The following is a 24,503-nucleotide window of genomic DNA, read 5'->3' as shown; positions in this document are numbered from 1 at the left end:
AATTAAGAGAGGAAAATTTCAAGGCTGAAAAATCTTTTTGGTCAGGTTTTAACATGCAATAATTGTCTGCCTTTGATCAAATTATCTTCTGTGTGTCCATCTATAAAGTACACTGTCATATCCAAATTCCATGGCAACGTGCCCCCAGATTTTCTGGATTAACTTTATGGAATACCTCCACATCACCGAACCAAACTGTTGTAAGTGCCGTATGTTTACAAAGATTATTTTAATCGATTGTTGGCTTCTCTAAAGAAATGCCAGTGTAACGAGCAGAGTGGGGGTAGAGAACGAAACAAAAAGGAAAGAGTTGGCATGAGTTGATCCAAGTCCAGCGTTGAAGCAGCAAATCCTTTCATTAGTGAAATGGAAGAACAGCCTAGGCCATGCCCTGGAGGAAGGTAGTGGGATGGTCAGACACTGAATGGATCCGATTTCAAACACTGTATGTTTTATATATGTCCAGAGTGTAAATGATTTTTTCCCCCCAAAATTAGGGTCAGAAGAAAGAGAAATGGAGAAACAACAGATACATGAATCAGAGAGACGTGAATGGCAGAATTCCTGGAAAATGACAACATTTTGCTTGTTAGAAACTGTAGGTGTGGGTTTAGTTTCTTTGGTCATGGGAGTTTGATTCTGGCATCATCTAAAACCAGATCTGAACTCTGATTTTGCCACTAAAACAGAGACTGAGTCACGTGATTTCTGGGATCAATGGAAAGAGTAGCTCAGAGACGGTCAAGAGCAAACACCCCAGTGCCTAATACAGAATAGATTCACAGTAACTGTTGCCTTTGATGACCAAACAGGCAGTCCACACATGGATGAAATTTAAAAAGACTCTATGGGGATCCATTTCAATGATCTTTCATAGCTTACTCATTAGTTCGTAGCTTGCTGGAGGCCTGCAGTCAGGGGAAGGACCACGTGAGTGCGTGAGAGCCCAGGCTTAAGTCTAGCTGGTGTCCGCAGCAGGAAAGAGCCATCAGCACATCTAGTGGGTATGTAGTTCTTTAGCAAATCCTCTAGGGTATTTATTTGAACAAAGCCCTTTGTTGTATCAAAGACTTTAGGATAAAAATGTGTGATGAGTTGAGAAAGAGGAACCCATGAAAGAAAAGAAAAGTGTGACAAAAGGAGAGAATCAGAGGAAGGATGATTCCAGAAACAAAAAAAGACAAGTGTTTCAAGGAGAGTGAGCCACGTGGTTTGGAACAAAGCAGAAGGGCCTGGGACAGATAAGGACACAGAAGTCATGGGTGATTTCTGCAGGAGCATTTTCAGGGCAGGGGGACCAAAGGCAAATCATGGCGGCTGAGGAGCGAACAGGAGATGAACTACAGTTAGCCTGGTTAGTTACTTTGTTTTTTTAAATCTTGACAGAGAAAGGAAGGACATGGAGAGGATGGCAATCCTTTGCTTACAGGACCTGAAAGATCTAGATGAAATTTTATATTTCATTAGTATGGGGGCCATTTACATACTTGAGGATTGAAAGAGAAAAGCTAACATCAAAAAGAAAGGAGGGGCCAAGAGGCGTGGTTCTGGTGGGAGTCCCAGGATCAGGGGACAGGGGGAAGGAAGAACAGGTTCTGAATGGGAAGCCAAAAGAACTCACCCTTTTATGCAAGATGAAAATAGGCAGGTATAGAAGCTGTGTGCATCAGAGAGGAGGAGGAAGGTAATGAGCATTTGAATCTCTTGGGGTAGGTGCTGTTCTGAGGACCAGGCTAAGCCTGGAGAGCAGGAGTTCACCACGGCACTCGCCAGCTGGCTGAGATATGGAATTCTCTCCCGTTCCCAGCAGCCCAGGGGTAGGCATAAAGAAGGTTAGGTGAATTGGGGATATTCTAAGCTTATGAACTGACATACCTTGGGTCCCTGTGGTCCAGGCAAGCCTTCGGGACCTGGGAATCCCTTCTGGCCAGGAGAACCAGCAGGTCCAGGAAAGCCTTTCTCCCCCTATTAAAAACCAACACAGGATAAGAAACACAGAAGAGCATTGTCTAGCAATAAACATACCCACAACCATTGCTTTCTTTTCGTTACAACTTAATGAATACATCTGACATATTTTTTTCCCCCTTGGATCAACAAAATTGGTACTCAGCAGTAAGTATAACAGTAAATGGAAAGCTACCTGCTTTTATTATTTGTTGGTAAGCTTGAAAGTTTACGCCTTTGGTGTTGTAGGAACTACTTTCCCCCAAACAGTGGCGCTACACAGAGCAGAGTTTCAGAGAGTTCATCAAGAAGTAGGAAGGGAAAGCCCAGGGAGAAAGTTGAAATTGGTTCAGTGTGCTTGCTTGGGGATGGAGAGAGAATGAGGCTAACACACAAGAATGTGTTTGGGGAGTGTGCATAATTGCCCTGTAGCTTGAAAAGAACAACAAGCAGGCTATCAGCTTTAGCCCTTTCTTGATTACACAGGAATTTAGTAATCCAATCCGCTCTTTGTGTAGGAGATGCAGGAGATATCAAGAGTAGTATTACCAAAAGGGTGAGCGAAATAATTTTTTTAAAAGAGATGATATTATGAGAATGTCCCTAGAAACGAGTGAGTGAAAGTAATCTAGGCCCCATGAGTGACATGGTTCTGCCAACAAATAATTTTCTGGTGAACACAGGTCCTGGGATCACTCTTTAATTATAAATGTCGCTGGTTGATTCAGTCAATTTAATTACACAATTGGTAAATTAAATTTAAAAAAAAGAGAAAGAGACCAAGTCAGCCATTTCACATTGTTATACACACACACATCCCACAAAAGGAGAAACAAAAGAATTTGCTTGTCCTCTATCAATACTCAGTCACTTGCAAACACTCTAGAATAGCACCTTGCACACAGCAGGGACTTGATAAATTCTTGAGAGCAAAAAGGAATCCCAGCTTTCCAACATGCATCTGAGTGAGTAAATTACATTCATAGCTTTAGGGAAAAACTTAAATCAAAGTTTGTGTTAATTATAGAATAATTGAAAATAAATAGAATAGTTACTATAGTTAGTACATAAATTATGTGTAAATTATTTATCTAAAGAGCTAAAAATACATTCTAAAAATATTTTTAGTCCCCTTCACTATTGTTAAGCAATTCATTAGTGTCCCAGAGGAAAGGGTTTGGTAAACAAAGAAAAAACTTTAGTTCGGCCTCTGTCTTAATTATCACAAATTGCAAGTTAATGGAGCGGACTAATGAGATTTCATGGCATTCTATTTTTTCCTTGAATTCTGCAATGGAGCTACAGGTTTGCCCCGCTATCTGAAGACACAGAGTTCCTATGAAACTTTTCCTAATTTGAAATGGTGTAAACCAAAGAGTATCCCCGCTTTCCGAAAGTTCGAATTACACAACTTTGCTTTTATGAAAAACCTACGTTAGTGTGGTAATGTGTTTTTTGGTTTTTGTTGTTGTTGTTGTTGTTGTTTCAAAGAAGCAACATCCTCTTCGGATTTCTTTTGATTACCAAAACGAATGGCTGTGTGGGTCTTTCCTAAAAGCGGAGTGGCGCAAGGCGAGCTTTCAGAAAGCGGGGGACACCTGTAGTTCTTCCTTGTGCGGCATTTTGGCCTTAGCCAGAGTGCTGATGCGGAATTCCACCGCCAGGGGGCGCGCCTGCACCGGTGCTGCGAGCCTTGAAGTCTGCGGATTCCAATGCCTGTGTCCAACTGAGTGAATCGAGTGTTTTCTGTTGGTCTCTCATGTTTATCAACATTTCTACATATAGAGGCATTCTTAGGAGCTTTCTTTTTTTGCCAACTTGCTCCTTTTTCTTTACAGACCTAAAGAGTTACATTTTAACTGATGGCATTACACAAGTTGCATGAAACTTTCCAGAAGGCTTTTTTCCCCCCACCTTTTCTTTGGTTAATGTTTATATACAATTTCTTTAAAATTGGACTTAGGGAATGAAATAACACACTGCGGGTCTTTCTGATAAGAGCGAATTCCTGGATGGGCCCCACAGAAGAAAAGAATATTATTAGGATTTCGTTTTTACCTTCTCCCCTTTGATCCCATCACAGAAGCACTGGCCTTTGTCTTTGCAGACACAGCCCTAGGAAAAGGGAAAAAGAAAGAGTTTTGTTTAAAAACAGCTTAATACATCCTGGCTGACCAGGCAAAAGCAAACATATTTTTCTGTTCTTTGAGCATGAAACACCATTTGTTAGAGGAGCCACACTGGGACAATAATATATCGAGAGAAACAGAGCCGAGAAGTGAGAAGAGGTTGCATATAGGAAAGCTGTCGGGTGAGTGTACATCATTTTTATTATATTGGGGAATTTAAGTTATTTATGGAAAAAAGGAAGTCATCTTTTCTTGTTTCAGGATAATGTATAGTTGTACCGTATGAAATTGCCGTAACCATCAGTAGAAAGTCTCTTAGATTTAACTATATATATATGCATATGTGTATATTAACTGGTCATATCTTCTATAAGTGATTCAAAGATTTTCTTTTCCTGGAATGATGTTCAAGAAGAACAAACTAATTCAGTAGTGCATCAACGGGTTCTTAGTATAAATCAAAAATAAAGATTTAGCTGTGAGCTTGGGCGCTCTTATCCTATCACAGTTACTTTGATACATTTTAGAACCTATGCACAGGCCAACTGTAATGAAGGTCGATTTTTGAAAATCTCTCTGCCAGCAGAGGAACAAAGAGGTAGTTGAAAATACTAAATTTAAAATGTGCTTTGACACATGTTCTATGTTTATGTATTTATCTTTTAAATTTTTTTCTTCAGGTTAATATTAACTGAGAATGAGTTTGCTTTCCACAGGAAATGAGTATTAATTGACAGCAAAAGCGGGGCAAGTCTAGGACCTGTGCTGGCTGGTTGGTAGGAAGAAATAAAATAGAAATTACCTCAGATATTTCCAAAGTGGAGGGCCCTATTTGTTCAATTAAAATAAAATGCTCAAGCAAAAGCATCTTTGTTTCCTGAACGTAGAACAGTAGGCTATGCTGCCTTTCAAGAAAGAGAAGTGCATAGTAATTTTCAGACACCAAATTTATACCTACCTCACAATTTATATAAATAGAAAGTGACTGACAAGGAAAATCTATATTCTCCTCAAGGGTTGGAGAGTTGGTATTTTTTAGAAAACGATTTTTCTGATTTTCCTCCCAGATGTTTGGGGTCATTCAGTCATACCTTGACATAATATATCAAACTTGTCTTTCTAGATTTTTAAACTTTATGTTCATTTCAATCCCATATTTAAGAATACTCAACTGAAGTAATAGTTCTCAAAGTGGGGTCCCCCCACCAGCAGCAGCCACACCACCTGTAAGCTTGTCAGAAATGTGAACTCTCGGCCCTACCCCAGTCCCTCTGGATCAGAAACCCTGATCTCAGGGGTGGGTCTCAATATTCTGTTTTAATAGGCCCTCTGAGTGATTCTGATCCCACTGGTCTAAGCTATCATGTAAAATCTGAGTCTGCAAGCTAGAGCTAATTCTCAAAATGTGTCTGAACATTAGATCATCTGACACACTAATTTGTACATCGGTTTTCGCTTGGGATGTCTTTTTTTCCTGTCATCCCAAGCAAGTAGCCAAGTTTTTATGCCCCTCACTTTTGGGATGCTTTGTCACTGGGCTGAAAGCGAAAGCCGGCTGAAGACAAGAGCTCCAGCTTTTGTTTCTGGTTTCAGTACCTGCTGCCAGTTGGTCCCAAGAGTTGGAGGAACAAGCATACTGCTCCCACACAGCATGTGTATGTGTGGGGGTACAGCAGGGCCTCAGAGAGGAGTCCGAGTCCTACACCCAAGAGCACTAGATATTGGATAAGGAAGCAACACCTGCGTGAGGACCCAATGCCCAGGTTCACGCGGTGGTGATGGGCCACAGTTTTCAAGTAGACAGTGAGCATCTCTGACTCTTCTGCCTCCAGACACAACACAGCACTTTCTGGGAATCTCTGGACCACGGGTAAGAGGAGGCAAATGACCAATTCTCTAAACTCTGAGAAGGTAGATGGAGGTCATGAGTCAGGCCTTATTTTATTTCTCAGAGCGAACGCCGTGTTGGCCAGACGTTACTGGAAATCTTTCACATGAGCTTGAACAAGTGTGTGTTTGCCCCCAAATGAGATCAGGTCTTCCCTTCTTATTCGCTCCCATGAACACGTGTAGTTTCATGTTTAATGTGTATTTTCCCTGGGGCCTGTAAGCCCTAGGAGGGAAGGAATTACAGTCTTATTCACATAAGTAGCCCTGATGAATAATATACACTCAGCAAATGCTCGTGGATTCGGTGAATGGATGGATGGGTAGATAGAAAACTGGTAATTTGTTTACATCCAATTTGGACCTGGAATTTCAAGACACAGGAGCCTAAGGCTATTGTTGCACTACCGAGACTGAGATCTTTTCTCTACGCATGAATCATGCACAACTATCATTGAAGTGGCAAAAAATGAAACTAGAAGCCTCGGCTATTTTAATACCTGTTAAAATTAACACCAGGCTAATTAGTTAATAGTTGCTTGGACTGAAAAGTCTTTTTTGGAAACTTTGAAACCCTTCAAGAAGTTGAAAAACAGGGGCGCCTGGGTGGCTCAGTGGGTTAAAGCCTCTGCTTTCGGCTCAGGTCATGATCCTAGGGTCCTGGGATCGAGCCCCGCATCGGGCTCTCTGCTCGGTGGGGAGCCTGCTTCCTCCTCTCTCTCTGCCTGCCTCTCTGCCTACTTGTGATCTCTCTCTGTCGAATAAATAAAATCTTTAAAAAAAAAAAAAGAAGTTGAAAAACAGTGCAATGAACCCTTCTAGAGCTTCCTATCTAGGTATGCCAACTGTTACCATCTCTTTCTCTTTCTCTCGCTCGCTCTCTCTCTCTCTCTCTCTCACACACACACACGTGTTTTTGCTAAACTGCTGAAAAGTAGACTATAGACACCAGGACATTTCACTGCTAATGCTTCTGTGTGCATCTCCCCAAAACAACAGTATATTCTTATCCAGTTGAAACATCATTTCTGAAACTAAAAAATCAACACTGATTTTTAAATTTCAGGTAATTGGTAACTTCAAGTTACTGGTTCTAAAGTGAGCTCTGCAGGCTTATATAAGACTTATATAATGTTTTTACTTATAACCAATAAATGAAGTCTGTTCTCAACCCATGGTTCTCACGGTTTCAAAGAAGAAGCCTTAGGACTCAGACGGGTGGTATTCACAGATTGGGTATAGGGCTCACTGTGTGTGACTGTATTGTTCCCTTGAGTTCCCTCTTGCCTGGGGTCTGGCTTTCCATCTTCACCCATAGTGACTTTGCTCCCCTTTTCTGATCATCAAAACCATGGTTCCTGATTTTTTTACATTATTGCCCTTCAGTTGGAACATTAGGGGGTAACATATTTAGGTTTTGTTTGTATTTGGCTTCATTGTCTTTACATTAAGATAGAAACTCTATTTGATAGTTCAAAACCAGCTGGTTGGTTAAATGAAAAAGTTAGTTAAATTGAGCAATTTAAAAAAATGAACAAACAGATCCATGAACATTTTAGACATTTTATAACTTAAAATATACACATGTATGCCAAATCTTCAATCTTATGAAATAGGGTCTGGGTCTTTTCTTTGGGAATGGGTCTGCTGTTGGAATTCTGTGACACCATTCTTCCTAAGCCACACCCATGATGCACCACTGACCATTTCAGCTTCTGGTTTCTTTGAAACAGGTTTATTCCTGAAAGATGCTTATGGAGTAATTTGAGTATGGAGTCCTTCTCGGCATTAAACCATGTTTTTCTCTAACTTCTTAAATGTTTTCTCAGCCATATTTAATTGAATAGCAGTTTCTAGTTGTCACAGAGACACAAATCTTAGGCATTTGTATTTAACCAATTTGTTAGTTAATACTTAATGAAATCACTTTGTTACTACAATAAGTACAACTGATAGAAACAACTAACTCATGGCAACCATAAAACTCCACGAGTGGAGCAGGCATATGCCAATGTACTAGGGAGAAGCCTATGGGTCTCAGGTGGGCAGTGTCAGTGGGCATCGACTGATATATTATAGAGCAGGTATGGAGAGTTCTGGTCAGTCCAACAGTCACTCAAAAGGAGAGTCATTGTGAGAGCATCTATCTGTCCACCATGTCACCCACAACTAGGTCCAGGGTTGTTTCTAGGCTTAGCAGAAATGCTCCAAAACTCTTCCAGTTTTAATTTGCAGTTAAAATGACAAGGCATGGCCAGCCTATATATTTGCAAAATTAGACTGACCTAGGACTTCAGAGTATGTGACAATTTTGCTGACACACGGATGCTCAACCTGAGTGAATAAATTCAAAATTATAGTTAGGGGCCCTCTCTGGCTTTTGTTCAACTGCTACCTTGGAAGCAAGTGCTGTGCCTGTGATACATCTGAGGCCATGGAAATTAGGTTCTTCACTTTTTAGATGGTAATGATAGTAGCCTCAGACTCAAGATATTCATTTCTCTTAATTAAGCTGTTTTTCCTGAACTAATTTCTAAATTTGCAAATGTGTATGAATAACTCAAATAGATTATTTGGCAAAAAGGTACAGTGCCTCTATTTTCATTATCACTGAGTTTGATCCACTTTTTTTGCAGCCACTTTTGAAACACCACGGAATGTTTTTCCATGGTAGAATAGACTATAACCCATTACCCTCTATTCAAATGCTAAATCACTTAAAAATCAGCTTGGCCAAGTGCTACTGGCCATTAAGAAAGCAGAACTAATGAATATTTCTTAAGCAAAAATTTTATGACTTTTCCTTTTCCAATAATAAAGTACCTCTTAGTTTCCACATACCTTAATGAAGTAAGAAATCATTTGTCATGAGTAGAAAGCTCTTAATAATGATTTTATGGGTTTTTGCACCCCGCTAGCCATTAATACATCAGGAAGTGATCCAAGATTACATGATGTTTTAGCACTTTTGAATATTAAATAGTTAAAACTCGTGAGAATGATTCATTTAAAGGTCACATGCATTTTTTACAATCTCACTTAAAATGTAAAATAAACTGTGATAGTAGAGAATCTTAATAGGTTTAGAAGTCAAGAAATAACAGTTCTTAGGCCATACTTACATAGGATCTGTTCCCAGATTTGTTAGCTGTGAACTGGAGCTTAGGACAATTACTTAATGTAAAGTTTTTTTCTGGCGAGATAAACACAACACCAGGCAGAGTGGGTGCAAGGCAAGATTTATTAAAAACGCTCTCCGGCGAAGTTTCAGGGCTGAGGAGAAGGGGAGCCAGGAAAGTTGTGCCGGGAGGAGGTGGGCACCCTCGGGCGAGGTTCCGCCACTCTGGACAGCAGAGTGGCGGAAGTCGCGCCCAAGGCAGGGAGGAGGGGGCTTTTAAGGGGTCTCGGAGGAAGCTCAGGGGTCTTTTGGAAGTTTCCCTTATTTGGATATCCCGCCTGCTCATCGGGATCCCATTGGTCCACAGGAGCCCGGGGCGGGGGTCTCAGATTCCTGCTTGGGCCTTTGTTCTCCTGTCCGAGCTCAGGTCTTGTGGCGGGAACTTTCGCCATCTTTGGTAGCCCCCTTCCTGCCAGCCCAACACTTAATCCTTCCAAGTTACCTTTTCTTTAACGGAAGATATTAAGATCTATCCTCCAGGGGGGTTTTTTGTGAGTAGGATTTGGGATGCTGTCCCTAAGGAGCCTGCAGAGTGCCCTGCTTCCAGTCAAAGGGGGTCACTTCTCTCCCCTTTCTTGCTGTACTAGGCCAAAGGACACACACACTATTATCTGATACTTCCTACCATCTGTCCCATCTGCACATGTCCTGATTCTAACAGCAACAGTAAGAGACTGAAATGTATTTTTGTTTGACTACAAATGAATTAAGTAGTATTTGTTAATAGTACTCTTAGAGTATATTGAATATACTAGTTGATATTATTTATACATGAGCACAGATATAATTTGTTTTACTTGTTTAATAAAATATTGGTTGGAAACCCCAACGGTCCCTGATGCTCATACATGAAAGATGCTAAGTCAAGTGTATTATATAAAGGCAGCATGCGCTTCCCAGGAGGTCTGATCGGCTGGCTCTCCCACTGGTCTCTTTGTCTCAGCTCCCAGCCTGCCCTTGGACTGCCCACGAATTGCCCCCATGTTGCCCTCTCTTCCCAGCAATGCTGTAGAAGGGTTAAGGGTACTGTTTCCAGGTCAGACTTCCTGAGTCTGCATCCCAGCTCTGCCAAGTCATTTGTATAACTTTAGGTGCTCTCTAGTGCCTTAGTTTCCACAGCTGTAAAACGGGGTCAAATGGGTTAATATTGGTAAAGCACTTAAATGAATATATAGCACTTGGGGTTGTGAAGGGAACCAGAATATGTCACCCCAATATTCCTCTCTGACATAAAAATTATTTTGAATTGAAAGCAATAATGAGGCAGTAAATGCAGAGAAGGTTCCCCTTTTCTATGTAAAGGAAAGAAACTGGAGACAGACTCTCATTAGTCTAGAGATAGCACCAGAGGAATTTCATTTTTTAAAAAATTTTATTTATTTATTTGACAGACAGAGATCACAAGCAGGCAGAGAGGCAGGCAGGGGGTTGGGGGGAAGAAAGCTCCCTGCTGAGCAGACAGCCTAATGCCGGGCTCGGGATCATTACCTAAGCCGAAGGCAGAGGCTTTAACCACTGAGCCACCCAGGGGCTCCACCAGAGGAATTTCAAATAAACCTACTCCTAGTTATCTCTCCACCACTTACAACCACAAGCCCAAACCCCTTGTCTTGTTAATTCTTCACAAATTTATTGCTTCTTTGTCTAAAAGGTATAAAGTTTCCTGCTCTGGTCACTTCTTTGGATCTTCATTCTCTTGTGAAGACTCCCATGAGCATGTAAAATATTAATTAAATTAGTGTGCTTTTCTCCTGTTAATCTGTCTTTGTCAGTTTAAATTTTAGTCCCAGTCAGGGACCCTAAGAGGGTCAAGGAAAATTTTTTCCTCCCCTACAGCTGTTACTGCGGCTATCAACAGTTTGGGCAATTACTAATGTATTAAATTAATATTGTTACTTAAATGTCCATGAGTTGAGGGCTTACTATGTTTTCTAGACTACAAGGAGAAACAATGTCTCACAATTCTATCTCCTCAGCACTGGCAGGCAGCAAACATTTCTCTTTTTACTCCTAAAACAAATAAAGAATCTAGTTATGAACATACATTTTTACTGGTCATTAATAGGCCAGGAAATCATTTCAAATAATCTTGGAATGTTTCTGCTTTCTGCCTTCAAAACCCTGTATGCCCATCGTACCAACATTCTGGTGAAACAGAAGTGGACTTCCCTGCCTGCTCCCCAGCCTCTCCTCCCCCACGTTCAGCCCAGACTGGTTTAGTGTAAGGGGAAGTTGGCAGCGTTCAAAGCTGGTTAACACTCTACTGAGCAGGTCTGTTGATTCTGCATTATGATTATTGATCCTTTGCCCAGCCAATAGCCTGAGGCGAAAGTTTTTGTGTGTGAAAAGAGCTGACCGAGTGTGGCTGACTGAGCCAGACAGACTCCATGAGCCGCTCTTCGCAGGGCCCCTCCATCCCGCGTCTGCCTTAAGCAACTGACCATGAGCCTTGGCAGCATGCCCTCCAGTAAAGGAGAAGGACACCCGTGCACCGCTCTCGTGGTGGCCCCTTCTTCCCCGCCCAGGAGCCCTTGTCACCACACTTGGATATCACAGAAATCTCACTGGAGCTGCCACTTCCTATCTTTCAACCCCTGTCCAGAGAGACATCACTAGTCTAGACATCTAAATCAGCCACCCATTTTTGTTTTTCTGGACGACAGCAAGCATGCACATTACTGGCTCTGACAAAGAAGGTGGCAATTAGAGGTCTCTGGTACATTTGGGAATACATCAGTAAGAAAGTTCTGTCCATCTTGTATAAGGCAGCGAGTGGAATTTATACCTATAACCATTAACTCCAGGTTTTCGGGTTTTTTTTTTCCCCCTTGCCCTAAAAGGTTTTAAGTCTAACAGGACTAAGAGTCCTTCACCATTCATGTAAGATTAACAGACTCTGAAGGATCCCATGATAAGGATGCTGTAGAGGAAATGAACTTGGATCCTTCCTAATATGATTTCAGTAGTTAACATTTTTTTGAACAGTGACTACATAGGACACTGCTCAGGCTCTCTGCTTTGTGTATGGCCTCATTTACACCCAGTAACAATTCTATGAGGTAGGTACTAAAATTAGCTCTACCTTCGAGCTATGAAAACTGGATGTCAGAGGCTAGAGGTCTTTATGAATGGAGCTGGGGGAGATGGATCCAGCTGGTTTGATCCAGAACCACATTCTTATCCACTATACTATATTTAATTATTGGCTGGCTTTGTAGGCTACTGAGGCATTGGGGAAGGGACTCAGATGTATCTCTTCCCCTCACACTGTCACTGTGCCCCCAACAATGGCATGTAAAATCCCAGGAATAAATGTAACATCGTAGTTCATGGAGTTTACAGTATAAATCAGGAGTTGGTGCACTGCAGCCCACAGGCCAAATCCAGTGTGTGTCTGTTTTTGCACTACTTTCGACCTAAGAATTTATATTTTCCAAACAGTTGGGAAAAAATAAAAAGAAACATAGTATTTTGTAACAGGTGAAAATTGCCAGAGTGGCACCCAGGACTCTCTCTCTTCCCCCTGTCCCCTCCTCATATTCCTCCACTTCCTCCCACCATACATCAGTCCAAGGGTTATTGGCAGGGAGGGCACAGTTAATGCAAATTGTGGGTTGGAAGAATCCAGAAGATCATCTAGTCTAATAGTTCTTTATGTTTTGTACTTCACAAGGCAGCAAAATTAAAAAACAATTAATGGAAACGAACAGTGGATTGTTTTATTTATATTTTGATATGTAAGGGCAATGGCTCTCTTCAAATATGCATAAGCAAATCTATCTTCCCAACCATGAGCCAATAGCAAATCTATCATCTACTATCATCATCCCTTAAGAGAAAACAGGGATTTTTGGAGCACCTGGGTGGCTCAGTGGGTTAAGCCTATGCCTTAGGTACAGGTCATGATCTCAGGGTCCTGGGATTGGGCCCCACATCAGGGTCTCTGCTCAGCAGGGAGCCTGCTTCATCACACCCCCTCCCCCCACCTGCTGCTCTGCCTACTTGCAATCTCTCTTGCTCTCTGTCAAATAAATAAATAAAATATTTTTTTAAAAAACAGGTTTTGTTTTGTTTTGTTTTAAAGACTCACCTATTTATTTGAGAGAGAGGGAGCAAGAGCTTATGTGTGCTCTTGCCCCCGAGGGGAAGGGGTAGAGTGTCTTAAGCCCACTCCATACTGAGCGTGCGGGGCTCACATTGAGCCTGACAGGGCTCTATTTCATAACCCCAATCACAACCCTGATCATGATGCCAGCTGCAAACAAGGCACTTAACCAACTACACCACCCAGGCGCCCCAAGAGAAAACAAATTAGAGCACTGTTAACGAAGCAAGTAAATGCTCATAGACTACAAGATGCTCCCTTAAAGTAAAAATAAGTAAGTTTTACTTCATAGGCAATACCTACGCTGTTCTTTTCTCATTTCCCTTGGTCTGGTGAAAGTCTACACCATCCAACACAGGCATGACTTTGGGAAGCACTGAACTAGTCATAACTATCTTCTCTCTGCCACCCACATCCCTTCTGGTCAGCCACTATCTGCTTCGTAACCTACGACCGCATGGTTTTCTCTCTGAGAGATCTCAGCAAGCTAATCTCATACAGTGTAATGCATGTTGTATTTAAAAATATGCCCTATAAACTGACACATTTTTTACTGATAAATGTCTCTTACACACACACACACACACACACACACACACACCCCTCCATTAATGCCCCACATGGTAGAAAATTCAAACTCCCGACTGACAGGCAAGACACATTTTGGGGCACATGGGACCCTTTAGCTTGCCTGTTTGGTTTGCCTATATGTAGGACCAGGTCTTTTAAAAAATATTTTTGATACTATTACTTGTTTAAAAAAGTCAGAGGGAGAGATAAAACAGAAGAGACTGTGGACTCTGAGAGAGAAACTGAGGGTTTTGGGGGGGTGGGAAGGTGAGCCTGGTGGTGGGTATTATGGAGGGCATGGATTGCATGGAGCACTGGGTGTGGTGCATAAACAATGAATTTTGGAACACACAAAAAAATGAATTTAATTTAAAAAAAAAGAAAAAGAAGTATCTTGTGGGGGCACCTGGGTGGCTCAGTTGTTGGGCGTCTGCTTTCAGCTCAGGTCATGATCCCAGGGTACTTGGATCGAGCCCCATGTTGGGCTCCCTGCTCAGTGGGAAGCCTGCTTCTCTCTCTCCCACTCCCCTTGCTGGTGTTCCCTCTCTTGCTGTGTCTCTCTCTGTCAAATAATAAATAAAATTTTTAAAAAGTATCCTGTATATAAAACTAATCTAGGGTCACCTGGGTGGCTCAGTGTGTTAATGCCTCTGCTTTCGGCTCAGGTCATGATCCCAGGGTCCTGGGATCGAGCCCCGAATCGGGCTCTCTGCTCAGCAGGGAGCCTGCTTCCCTTCCTCTCTCTCTGCCTGCTTCTCTGTCTACTTGTGATCTCTGTCTGTCAAATAAATAAATAAAATCTTTTAAAAAATGTAAAAATTAAAAAAAAAAAAACCTCATCTATTTCTTTTTCATTTGTCAACCCGTGAAGAAGCACAGTAGAACCAGGCATGTCAAGGTTCTCGTTCATCTCTCCAGGGATGTTTCTTCATGTGGGAGAGAATCTGGAAAAGCGGCCCTTAGCTCTTGTCCATGTGAGAATGGTCATATGGCTTTCACTACTTCCAAAAGCTGTCACTTGGCTAATTATACCAACTGTCAATAGCAAATCTAAAGTGATTTTCAGAGTTTTACAGTTTTCAGCTTTGGGTTCTGGGAGAGCTGCTAGAAGTGTTTAGAAACCTTGCACTCGGGGCGCCTGGGTGGCTCAGTGGGTTAAAGCCTCTGCCTTTGGCTCGGGTCTGCTCTGTGGAGGGCCTGCTTCCTCCTCTCTCTCTGTCTCTGCCTGCCTCCCTGCCTACTTGTGATCTCTCTCTCTGTCAAATGAATAAATAAAATCTTAAAAAAAAAAAAAAAGAAACCTTGCACTCGATCAAATAAATATAAGATGATGATTCAAGAGAAAATCCATTTTCTATCTGTGAACCTAAAGGTAACTCAAAAGGAAGACAAGAAGCTGAAGGTCCCTCTTTAGACGAGGTCAGTTTTCCAAATGGAAGCCTTGTTTGGATTTTTGGGGGAGATTCCGATGTGCTACTGTTTGAAAATATGGACACGATTTGGGTAGCAGTATTATTCTGAATAATAAGGAGAAAAAACAGGCTCACTTATGTATGTAAAAGTTAATCCAGAAAGATAGTTGTTTATTTTTTTAATTAAAAAAATTTTTTTTAAGATTTTATTTATTTATTTGACAGTGTTCACAAGTAGGCAGAGAGAGGGAGAAGCAGGCTCCCTGCTGAGCAGAGTCTGATGTGGGGCTCCATCCCAGGATTCTCCACCACGACCTGAGCTGAAGGCAGAGGCTTAACTCACTGAGCTACACAGCTGCCCCGAAAGATAGTTGTTTAAATACTTTTATATTTATCCTCTTTTTTTGCATGTGTGTGAAAACCAGAATAAGACGGATAAAGAACCAAAAACAGTACCAACTCACAAGATGAGAAAAACAAGTGAGCAGACAAAAACAGATCAAAAGTGTCAATTGTTGGAAGCTGGGTGACCAGTGAAAGCTTCATGTGAACTGGACCATTACATTTGTAAATACTTTGACACATATCCTCTGTTCCAATAAAAGATAAGACAAAAAACCAGAAAATAAAGACAAACTCAAAAACAAGATAAATATTTCTGGTGAGTAACATTCATTGACAACACAAAGCATTGGGGGGGTGGATACTGAATCATCACATGGTTGGACTGAGTCTAGAAGCCAACTATGGTGGTTTGGAATTTGGTACCTGTGCATAGTAAGGAACATGAACCAAGAAACACCATTTTAACATTATTTAGAGTCATGAGGCATTTCCAATAGGGTCCATTCCAAAAGGGTGGGTACACACAGAGGAGAAAGAAAAAAGAAACAACAAAAATTGGAATACAGAGCTGTGGTAGCTAGTCTCTAAGATGGTCCCTAGTGATTCCTCCTCCTGGCATTCATGCCTTTTTGTAGTCCCATCACATATTGAACCAGGGTCGGTCTGTAGGACCAACAGAATAGGACAAGCATGGTGCTATGTCACTTGAGACTAAGTCATAAAATAAAATTGTGATATCTGCTCTGTCTTGGGTTACTTGCTATGAGGAATCCAGCTGCCATGTCAAGTCAAGGAGCCTTATGAAGAGGTCCATGCATTAAAGAACTGAGGCCTCTGGGAACAACCCTATGAATGAGTTATTTGACTCTATCAAGACTTAGATGACTACTGCTTCAGCCTACAGCTTCTGAAAGGCATGAGGGACCTGGAGATAGCACCCCCAGACTTCTGCTCCCAGGATTCCTGGCCCTCAAAAAATGTATAGAATGATAGATGTTCACTGCTTTGAACTGAACAATTGGGGGCTAATCAATTAGGTAGTAGTGAATAATACAGGGTATCCAACTAAAATTAAAAGTTTGATGGAAATGATAAAAGAGAAATTTAGGAACTTTCTCAGAAAATAGGGCAAAAGAAAAAGAGGTGAACAATAACGAAAAAAAGCACAAAAGTTTTGAGGATCAATTCAGGATGTCCAGTATCTGACCAAATGGGATTTCAGAAAGGCCAAGGAGAGAAAATTAGAAGAAATTATCGAAGAAATAATATAAGAAATGATTCTCTCAGTGAAGAATATAAATGTTTTCATTGATAGGGCCCACTGAATATCCCCTTACAAATACACACATCTGAGGTATATTATCAAAGCATTCCAGAACACTGGGGACCATGAGAAGATTCTAGAAGGAAACAACAAGAAGAAACCGTCACATACAAAGATCTTAGAATCCAATGACACATTGGATGTGTCAACAATAATACTACAAGGGAGATATGGCATGATGCTTTCAGAATTCTAGGGCAAATTGATTTTCAGTGTAGTCTTTGATACTCACCAAATGATACATTAAGTTTGAGGACACACAGATTATATTCAGGTCCATAAGGAAGCAAAAATATTACCATCCTGGCATTCTTCCATGGTTAACTACTAGAGGATGTGTTCCACCAAAAAAAGGAATCAGGTCAAGAAAGGGGAAGACCTGGGATCGAGGAGAGAGGCTCTAACTCGGAATGAGTGTCTCAGGATGACCAAGGTATAAATAACTCAGACTAGAGCCAGAGGGTGGCAGCCCCTGGGGGACACCAAGGAAACTGACAAGTGTGACTAGAAAATTTAAAGACTTCAGGAAAAACAAAAGTTTGTCCAAGAAAGTTCACATACATGAAAAGCAGTGGCTTAATAATGAACACAATTTCCAAAACTATATACTACTGATATAACCAAGTTTTGATCTAAGCATGTTGGGAAGATTTGAAGAAAAGGGGGGTGTAGGTCACAGAAGTGTCCTCACCTACTGAGCTGCATGTCAGTAGTGTTAGGGGCGCCTGGGTGGCTCCGTTGTTAAGCATCTGCCTTCAGCTCAGGTCATGATCCCAGGACCCTGGCATCCAGCCCCACATTGGGCTACCTACTGGGCAGGAAGCCTCCTTCTCCCTCCCCCACTCCCACTGCTTATGTTCCCTCTCTTCCTGTGTCTCTCTCTGTCAAACAAATAAATAAAATAAAATAAATAAACAAATAAATAAAATGTCTGCCTCTTTGGGGGGATGCGTGGGAGGGTAGGTTAGAGGGGATCTTTGTTTTACTCTAAGTCTTTTAATACTACAAATATTTTATTATTATTATTATTTACTCTCTGTATTTTTTACTCTGCTCAAAATTCACAATAAAAAAGAAAGTTCATCTCAAAACCAGAAAATTTCCTATTAAGTTCACATTTAAAGTCTAAGAAGTTATTGTTTTCTCAACCTAAAAGCATTCTAAGTTCATCTTCAGTGATGTTTTTCTCCAATTTGGAAAATCACCAATCTAGCTTTGACTTCCCAGTAGAAAAAAAAAATACAGTAAGAATAAACATAGGAAAATTTTAAAGGAAAATGATTCAACCACTTGATGAAGTCACATTCAGCAGATTCGCTGCCAATGAAGGTCAGTCCTGGAGGTTGCCTGGCCTACCACTTGCTGGGGAGGCAGGGCACCGACACTCTCTGTTGTTCTAAATCATACACTATTAAGACTGCAAGTGGCATTAGGGTTTATCTGTCTCATACTGGGTTGGTCCAGATTTTATGTGGAGCCCAGAACCTCTCCTTTTCTCTTGAGCAGAGGAGCTGACTACATTTTAGGAAGACTGCGGAACTTCCAAGCATAGAGGCCATTACACATGCTAGTTCTCTTGCCCATTGCCCTGTCTGAATTGGAGAGGTAGCACCTACAAACCTGCAGGCTTGGTCTCAGCTGTGCCCACACTATAGAAAAAAAATTCTTTAAGGCTGATTTGGGTTGGGGCTCCATGAAAATATTTTCTCCCTAAGAGTGGAGGACAGTAAATGCTGTCTAACACTTTGATAGGAGCAGGACAGAAGCTGACAAATCACAAATATAGAAGCTCTCTAAAGGATAAGGAGAGAATCTGATATCCTGACTTGCCTTTTAAAATAAACTATAGAGATGTTTGGAGTTTTTGTTGCATTTGTTATGATTAATGTGCTTCGTTGATAGCACCAGTTCAAATCAAACCGTCATTAAGAAAAAAATATCTGTTATTTTCATGGTGTTCTGACTGAAAGTTAGGATAGTGATTCTCAACCACTAGTATACATAAATTTTCTGGAGCCCTTGGCAGTCTTAATTTTTCCAGGACCGCAAGTCTAGAGAATAGCTCTGAGTGCCTGGAATCTGTATTTGTATTTAAAGTCTAATAAATTATGCATTTAAAGTCTAGTAAGTTATCTCCTGTATGCCCAGGAGACTGGGTTGCAGGGGTTCCCCCGACACACTTTGAGAGTCAACTTTACCTCTTGAGCATTAAGCAGAAACTGCACCTCATCTGGAAAACGATTGCACTTAAGTCTGTGGTATTTATGAAATAAGAAAACAGTATTTATTTTTTTAAATAGAAGTTAGGATTAATTATCAACCATAAATAAATTTCCCAAATTGTATTATGTCTCTCCTCTGATTAAAATTGTTTGTTCATTCCTTACGGCTGGCGGTGCCAAGTCTAAACTCATCAGAATGACGTACAAGGCTCTTTGTATTCTGGTCCCCCCTCTTTCCCCAGCCTCTGAGGCCACTGGTCACCCCGAGCTCTCTTTTGCATTCCTGGGATTTTCCACATGGTCCCTCTTTGGCCTGAATGCCCACTTCTCAATACCCCTTACTCTGCTTGGCTAAGTTGTGCTCATTCTGGTGCAGTTCAAAGGTTACCTCTTTCCGGAAGACTAGCTCCTTAAATCTTCTGGTAGTTACTTGCTCTCTCCTCTGTTTCGTGCATAACTGCTCTCATAACACATATTTAATTGCACTGTAATTATTTGTTTCTCCATCACCTAACAAAGCTTCTCATAGGAAGTCACATTTTACTCATCTCTATGTTCCTAGGAGAGGGGACAATCTACAGGGCAGGGGAGGAAGAGAGCAGTTGTCCCAGGGAAAAACTGCTTATCCGTGTCATATGACATGTGGACCTGCCTGATTATAAAACGAGGCCCTCAGGATAAACCTGAGTGGTGGGGGTGGGGGGCCCCTGTATATGGACTATATATGGAAAGGTATAAAGAGAAATGTAACAAATACCTCTTCACCTACCCCCAGCATAAGAAATAGCACATTACAAATAAAATGGTTGAGGTCCCCTGTGTTGTCTCTGAATCTTCGATAAAGTTTGTTCTGTAAAACTGCCTCATCCTGGGAAAGCTGAACAAGCAGTGCACTGTCCTGCTCCGGTCCACGAGTGGAAGAATAAATGTGGAAATTGAGATGTTGGTGTGATTCAGTCTTCAGCAAGTACAGGAAATCAGAAGGAGAAGCTACCAAGAGAATGCAGGCCCCAGGGAATTTGCAGAAATCTTGGGCAGAATTTGGATTTCCCATGGATTTGAGATGGTATTCAAAGAATTTCAAGTCGTTTTAAATCTCAAAGGACAGGATACTCCTACATGGCCCTGGGGCTACGGTCACCAATAGTAGGTGTTCAATAAATATCGACCCTCTGAAAAAAAAAGCTTCCAGGGTACTAAATCCATCAAGTGGGTAGGCATAATTTGTATGACTATATATGCCAGATAACTATTATTAAAGCAACAAAAGAAAGTTAAAAATGAAATGGGGCACATGTCAAGAATAGTACAATGCTTCATGGCACTGAAAACAGACTATGGAGAGATAAGCATATAAATATGGTGATGACAGCTGGAGTGAGACACCATACAAAAATAAATAAGAAAGTGTGAGCTATGTCTCCAGAAAAACAAACATTTGGATATTTTAGACATTAATGATTGACTGAAATTTTTCTTCCAGATGACTAATGTCAGGTAAATAAAAATCATAGGAGCAGGTAGACGAGAAAACCAGAGTCCTTAGGACTGGCTCTGGGAAAAAAGAAATGCACAGTGTAGTATTACAAGTAGGAGGGTCTAAGAGGAGGTAAAAGGCATGAGCCCCAGAGCACAGTGAGCAGAAAAGGCAAAGATAAAACAGAAATAATGGGTCAGAGGGCAGAGACTTCACTCCATGCTTTTATTTTAGATAGGAAGAAGGGAAATTCTGCACAATGGTGAAATCTCTTTTGGAGGGAAAGAAAAGAATATGAAAAACAGAGTTTTTCTTTTCTTTCTTTCTTTTTTTTTTTTTAGTTCCCTATTTTAGAATAAAAAGGAAAAGCAAGCAAAAATAAAATTTCAGAATTCAAAGCAACTGAGAACCCAATCACAAAATCTCTAAATGTTAAACATCAGGTGTCTTTTGGAGCTCTCTGAAGATGACTGTATTTTCACACCTCCCCTAGTATTTGCTTTGCTCTTCATATTAAAAATATTGTTTGTTGTTGCTAAAATAGAGTTTGATTGTTCGACTTGGATCAACAGAGCAGGCATCTAGATAGCTTGCTTCACTGTTAGTTTTGGAAAGAAGACTACAGAAAGAACAACAAAGGCATATTTAAATGAGTTTTCTTAAGACAGAGATGTAATCAGTATCATATCCTGATTAAAAAAATGCAGAGCTTTGACTTTTATATGACATCTTTTCAAATGTGCAACTGGGTTTAGAAAATGCTAAGAAAAGGTTTGGCCATTCTGGCAAATCCAGGAGAACTAGTATATATATTAGTGTATATATAGTTGGATATATATATATGTATGTATACATATGTGTATATATATATGCACTCGCATGCGCGTATTTACACACTCCTATACACCGGTGGGTGCAGCTGTCCTTTGATAAGACTTTGGTAGCTAAGGCTTATGGAGGCAGCAGGGATGTGTGCTGTGTGTAGTCTTTACACAATGTTGGTATTCAGTCACATTCAGGTATTTCAAAAACCATTAACTCTGGGAGTTTGAACATGACTATCCCAGCAGTGCCGACAGGATCTTCAGCCCTCTGGCAAGCAAGCACAGTGTTGTTTGAGGAAACATTCTGCACCATGGAATGAGCAAAGCCAGTAATGTCCCAAATAATGCTTAACTTTCGGGTCTCTCAATTTTTTTTTCTCTTTTTTTTTTCTCAATTTTTTAAAGAAAGATTTTGATTTATTTATTTGAGTGACAGCGAGAAAGTGAGAGAAAGGGTGCACAGCCCTGAGAGAGGCAGAGGCAGAGGGAGAGGGAGAGGCAGACTCCCCACTGGGTGGGGAGCTAGATGAGGGACTGAATCCCAGGGCCCTGAGACCATGACGGGAGCTGAAGGCAGAGACTTAATGGACTCAGCCACCCAGGTGCCCCCAGGGCCTCTAAATTTTAATACATTATCTCTAAGGAAAAATACTTAGGTCCTATTAGAGACTATGGCTATCAAGGATTCTCTGTGAGCACATTTCTTCCGAGTCATTATCTCTACTACTGAATTCAGTTGCTAAAACCACACATGTTATTTCTGAATCTTCATGTGGTAAATAAACCCCTAAGTGACATACAGATGATTCTCACAATTTGCAGTGTCCCTAGAAAAAGAGAGGAAGAACCCTAAATTAACCATCATGTAGCGATGGTATTCCCAGCATTACTTTTTCTGTCCCGTGTGAGCTTTTTCTATAGCCCAAGCCTATGAACTGTGGTTATTGACAAAACTACCCAAATAAAACACAGCTATAGCCAAGAACACAGGGTAATTAAAATCAAGTTATTTTAAATGTTGAAAACCAGCAAATACGACTTCATAATGTGCACACTTGTTGTGTGGTGAATGACATGCTTACAAATGGCTTGTTCACAAGTCAGTTGAAGTCAGCGTAAATAGATAAAGTCACTAATCTATATATGATGGTTGAACAAGAGTCTCATTTGGGCCCAGGGTTGTTGGGAAAACATTCTAAAAAGTACAATTTCTAGATAACTGAGGTTTACCCTTAAAAGTACCCAATCTTTGATCAACGTTATTGTATTCTATGGTCTTTTGCCTTTGTAAATAGACTATAAGTGACATAATCCTCCCTTTCTAAACACTGTTGCTGTCAGTGTCAACAATTTTGTGCCCCAGTGGATTCTTGGCCCCCAACTGATGGTGAAGAAATATTTGTTGAGTGATGCTACTGTATGTATATTTACATCTATATAATTTGATTACAGGATGGTATGTGGTTTCGGTTGTCAAATATGCTTTTTTTTTTCTTTTGAGGGAGGCTCTTTTTCTTAGGCATTCTGCCTTTCCTTCTTTCTACTCTTGACTTCCTGTCTGTAGCTGTTTGTACCTCTCCCCATATTTCTGTTTCATACGTGTTCTTAATTAAGAAATCAGGTAACTGAAGTTTGGTAGAATTGCTTATAAATTCAGAATAAAGAGACTCTGGGTAGGGTTTTAGGACCTCAATGATAAATGAAGTTCAGAAATTTTGTAGCATTGTTCTGGTTTTTGTTTATCTTCTAGAGAATTAAAATTGCTAGGTAATGATGTGCTTACATAGTGAATAAGTAAACAGTTACAATAAAATACATACAGTCATATTTAAACATCCTCTTATTTAAAGAACTTTTTTTGTGGTACATATACGTAACATATAATTTATCATCATAACCATTTTTAAGTGTGCAATTCAGTAGTGTTAAGTATAATCGCTATTGTTGTGTGACCCATCTCCAGAATTCTTTTCATTGCGCAAAATTGAAATTCTGTTCCCATTTAGCAGGTCCCCATTTCCCCTCCTTCCAGCTTGTAACAACGACCATTCTTTCTTTCTCTATGAATCTCACTACCCTAGGCAACCCATATAAATGGAATCATGCATTTTTTGTCTTTTGGCAAACAGGTTCATCCTTGATGTAAACAGCTTAGGTAAACAGCATGTAAACACCTCTCATTTGTTTTGTCATCATTAAATTTTTAAAAAGATTTTATCTATTTATTTGAGAGGGAAAGAGAGAGAGTGAGCATGAGTGGGTAAGGAGCAGAGGGAGAGGGAGAAACTACCTGCTGAGTGCGGAGCCCAACGCAGAACTCATTGAGATTGGGATCTGAGCTGAAGTCAGATGCTTAACCGACTGAACCACCCAGACATCCCATAATTAGATTTTTAATATCAAAACATCTGTCATTGAAAGCCAAGGTCATGAGATGCATACCCATACCTAGGACGCTAGGAAAAGCTGTGGTAGTATAGATGTGCCCATAAGACAGACAAGACTTCCTAAGGACTCAGTTGTGTATAGTATGGCATATCAATACACTGGAATATTATGGAGACATCTAGAAAGATGAGGCAGATCCAGATGTTTTACTTGGAGAGAAGATAAGACACTAAGTGAAGAAAATATACTGATAAACAGTATGATCACAGTTTTATATAAAGCACATATGTGTATGCATAGAAGTATGTCTAGAAGTATATACATAGAATAGTTAAAAACAATTATCTCTGGGGCGCCTGGATGGCTCAGGCTGTTAAACATCTCACTTTGTCTGGGGTTGTGATCTCAGGGTCCTGGGATCGAGCCCTACGTTGGGCTCTGTGCTCAGTGGGGAGTCTGCTTGAAGATTCTCTCCCATTACTCCTCTCCCCTCTCTCTCTCTCAAATAAATAAAATATTTTTAAAAAATCATTCTTTTTGGTAGTGGGATTAAGGTGTCTTTCAAATTTGACTTTTTACTTCCTTGAATTGTCTTAGAACTTTGGCATCTACATTATTTCACAATCGGGAAGAAAAAAACAGTAATAAAATGTTCATTGTTTTAAAAAAGGAAATGACAATAATGATGAAGTAAT

The 24,503-nt window shown here is 40.6% G+C and overlaps 1 protein-coding gene across 2 annotated transcripts in view; it reads right to left on the bottom strand.

Moving 5' to 3' along the window:
• COL4A3 (collagen type IV alpha 3 chain) overlaps positions 1-24,503 on the bottom strand; it is a 124,494-nt gene that overhangs the window by 58,508 nt on the left and 41,483 nt on the right. For both annotated transcript variants that reach the window (XM_059393620.1, XM_059393619.1), the window contains exons 2-3: positions 4,006-4,062; positions 1,876-1,965 (exon numbers count right to left, since the gene is read on the bottom strand). In XM_059393620.1, coding sequence (XP_059249603.1) covers positions 1,876-1,965; positions 4,006-4,062 — 147 coding nt within the window. The remainder of the gene's footprint in view (positions 1-1,875; positions 1,966-4,005; positions 4,063-24,503) is intronic.

This window comes from Mustela nigripes, chromosome 3, assembly GCF_022355385.1.
Source record: "Mustela nigripes isolate SB6536 chromosome 3, MUSNIG.SB6536, whole genome shotgun sequence".
NCBI lineage: Eukaryota > Metazoa > Chordata > Mammalia > Carnivora > Mustelidae > Mustela > Mustela nigripes.
This window is presented reverse-complemented; position numbering and strand designations above follow the sequence as displayed.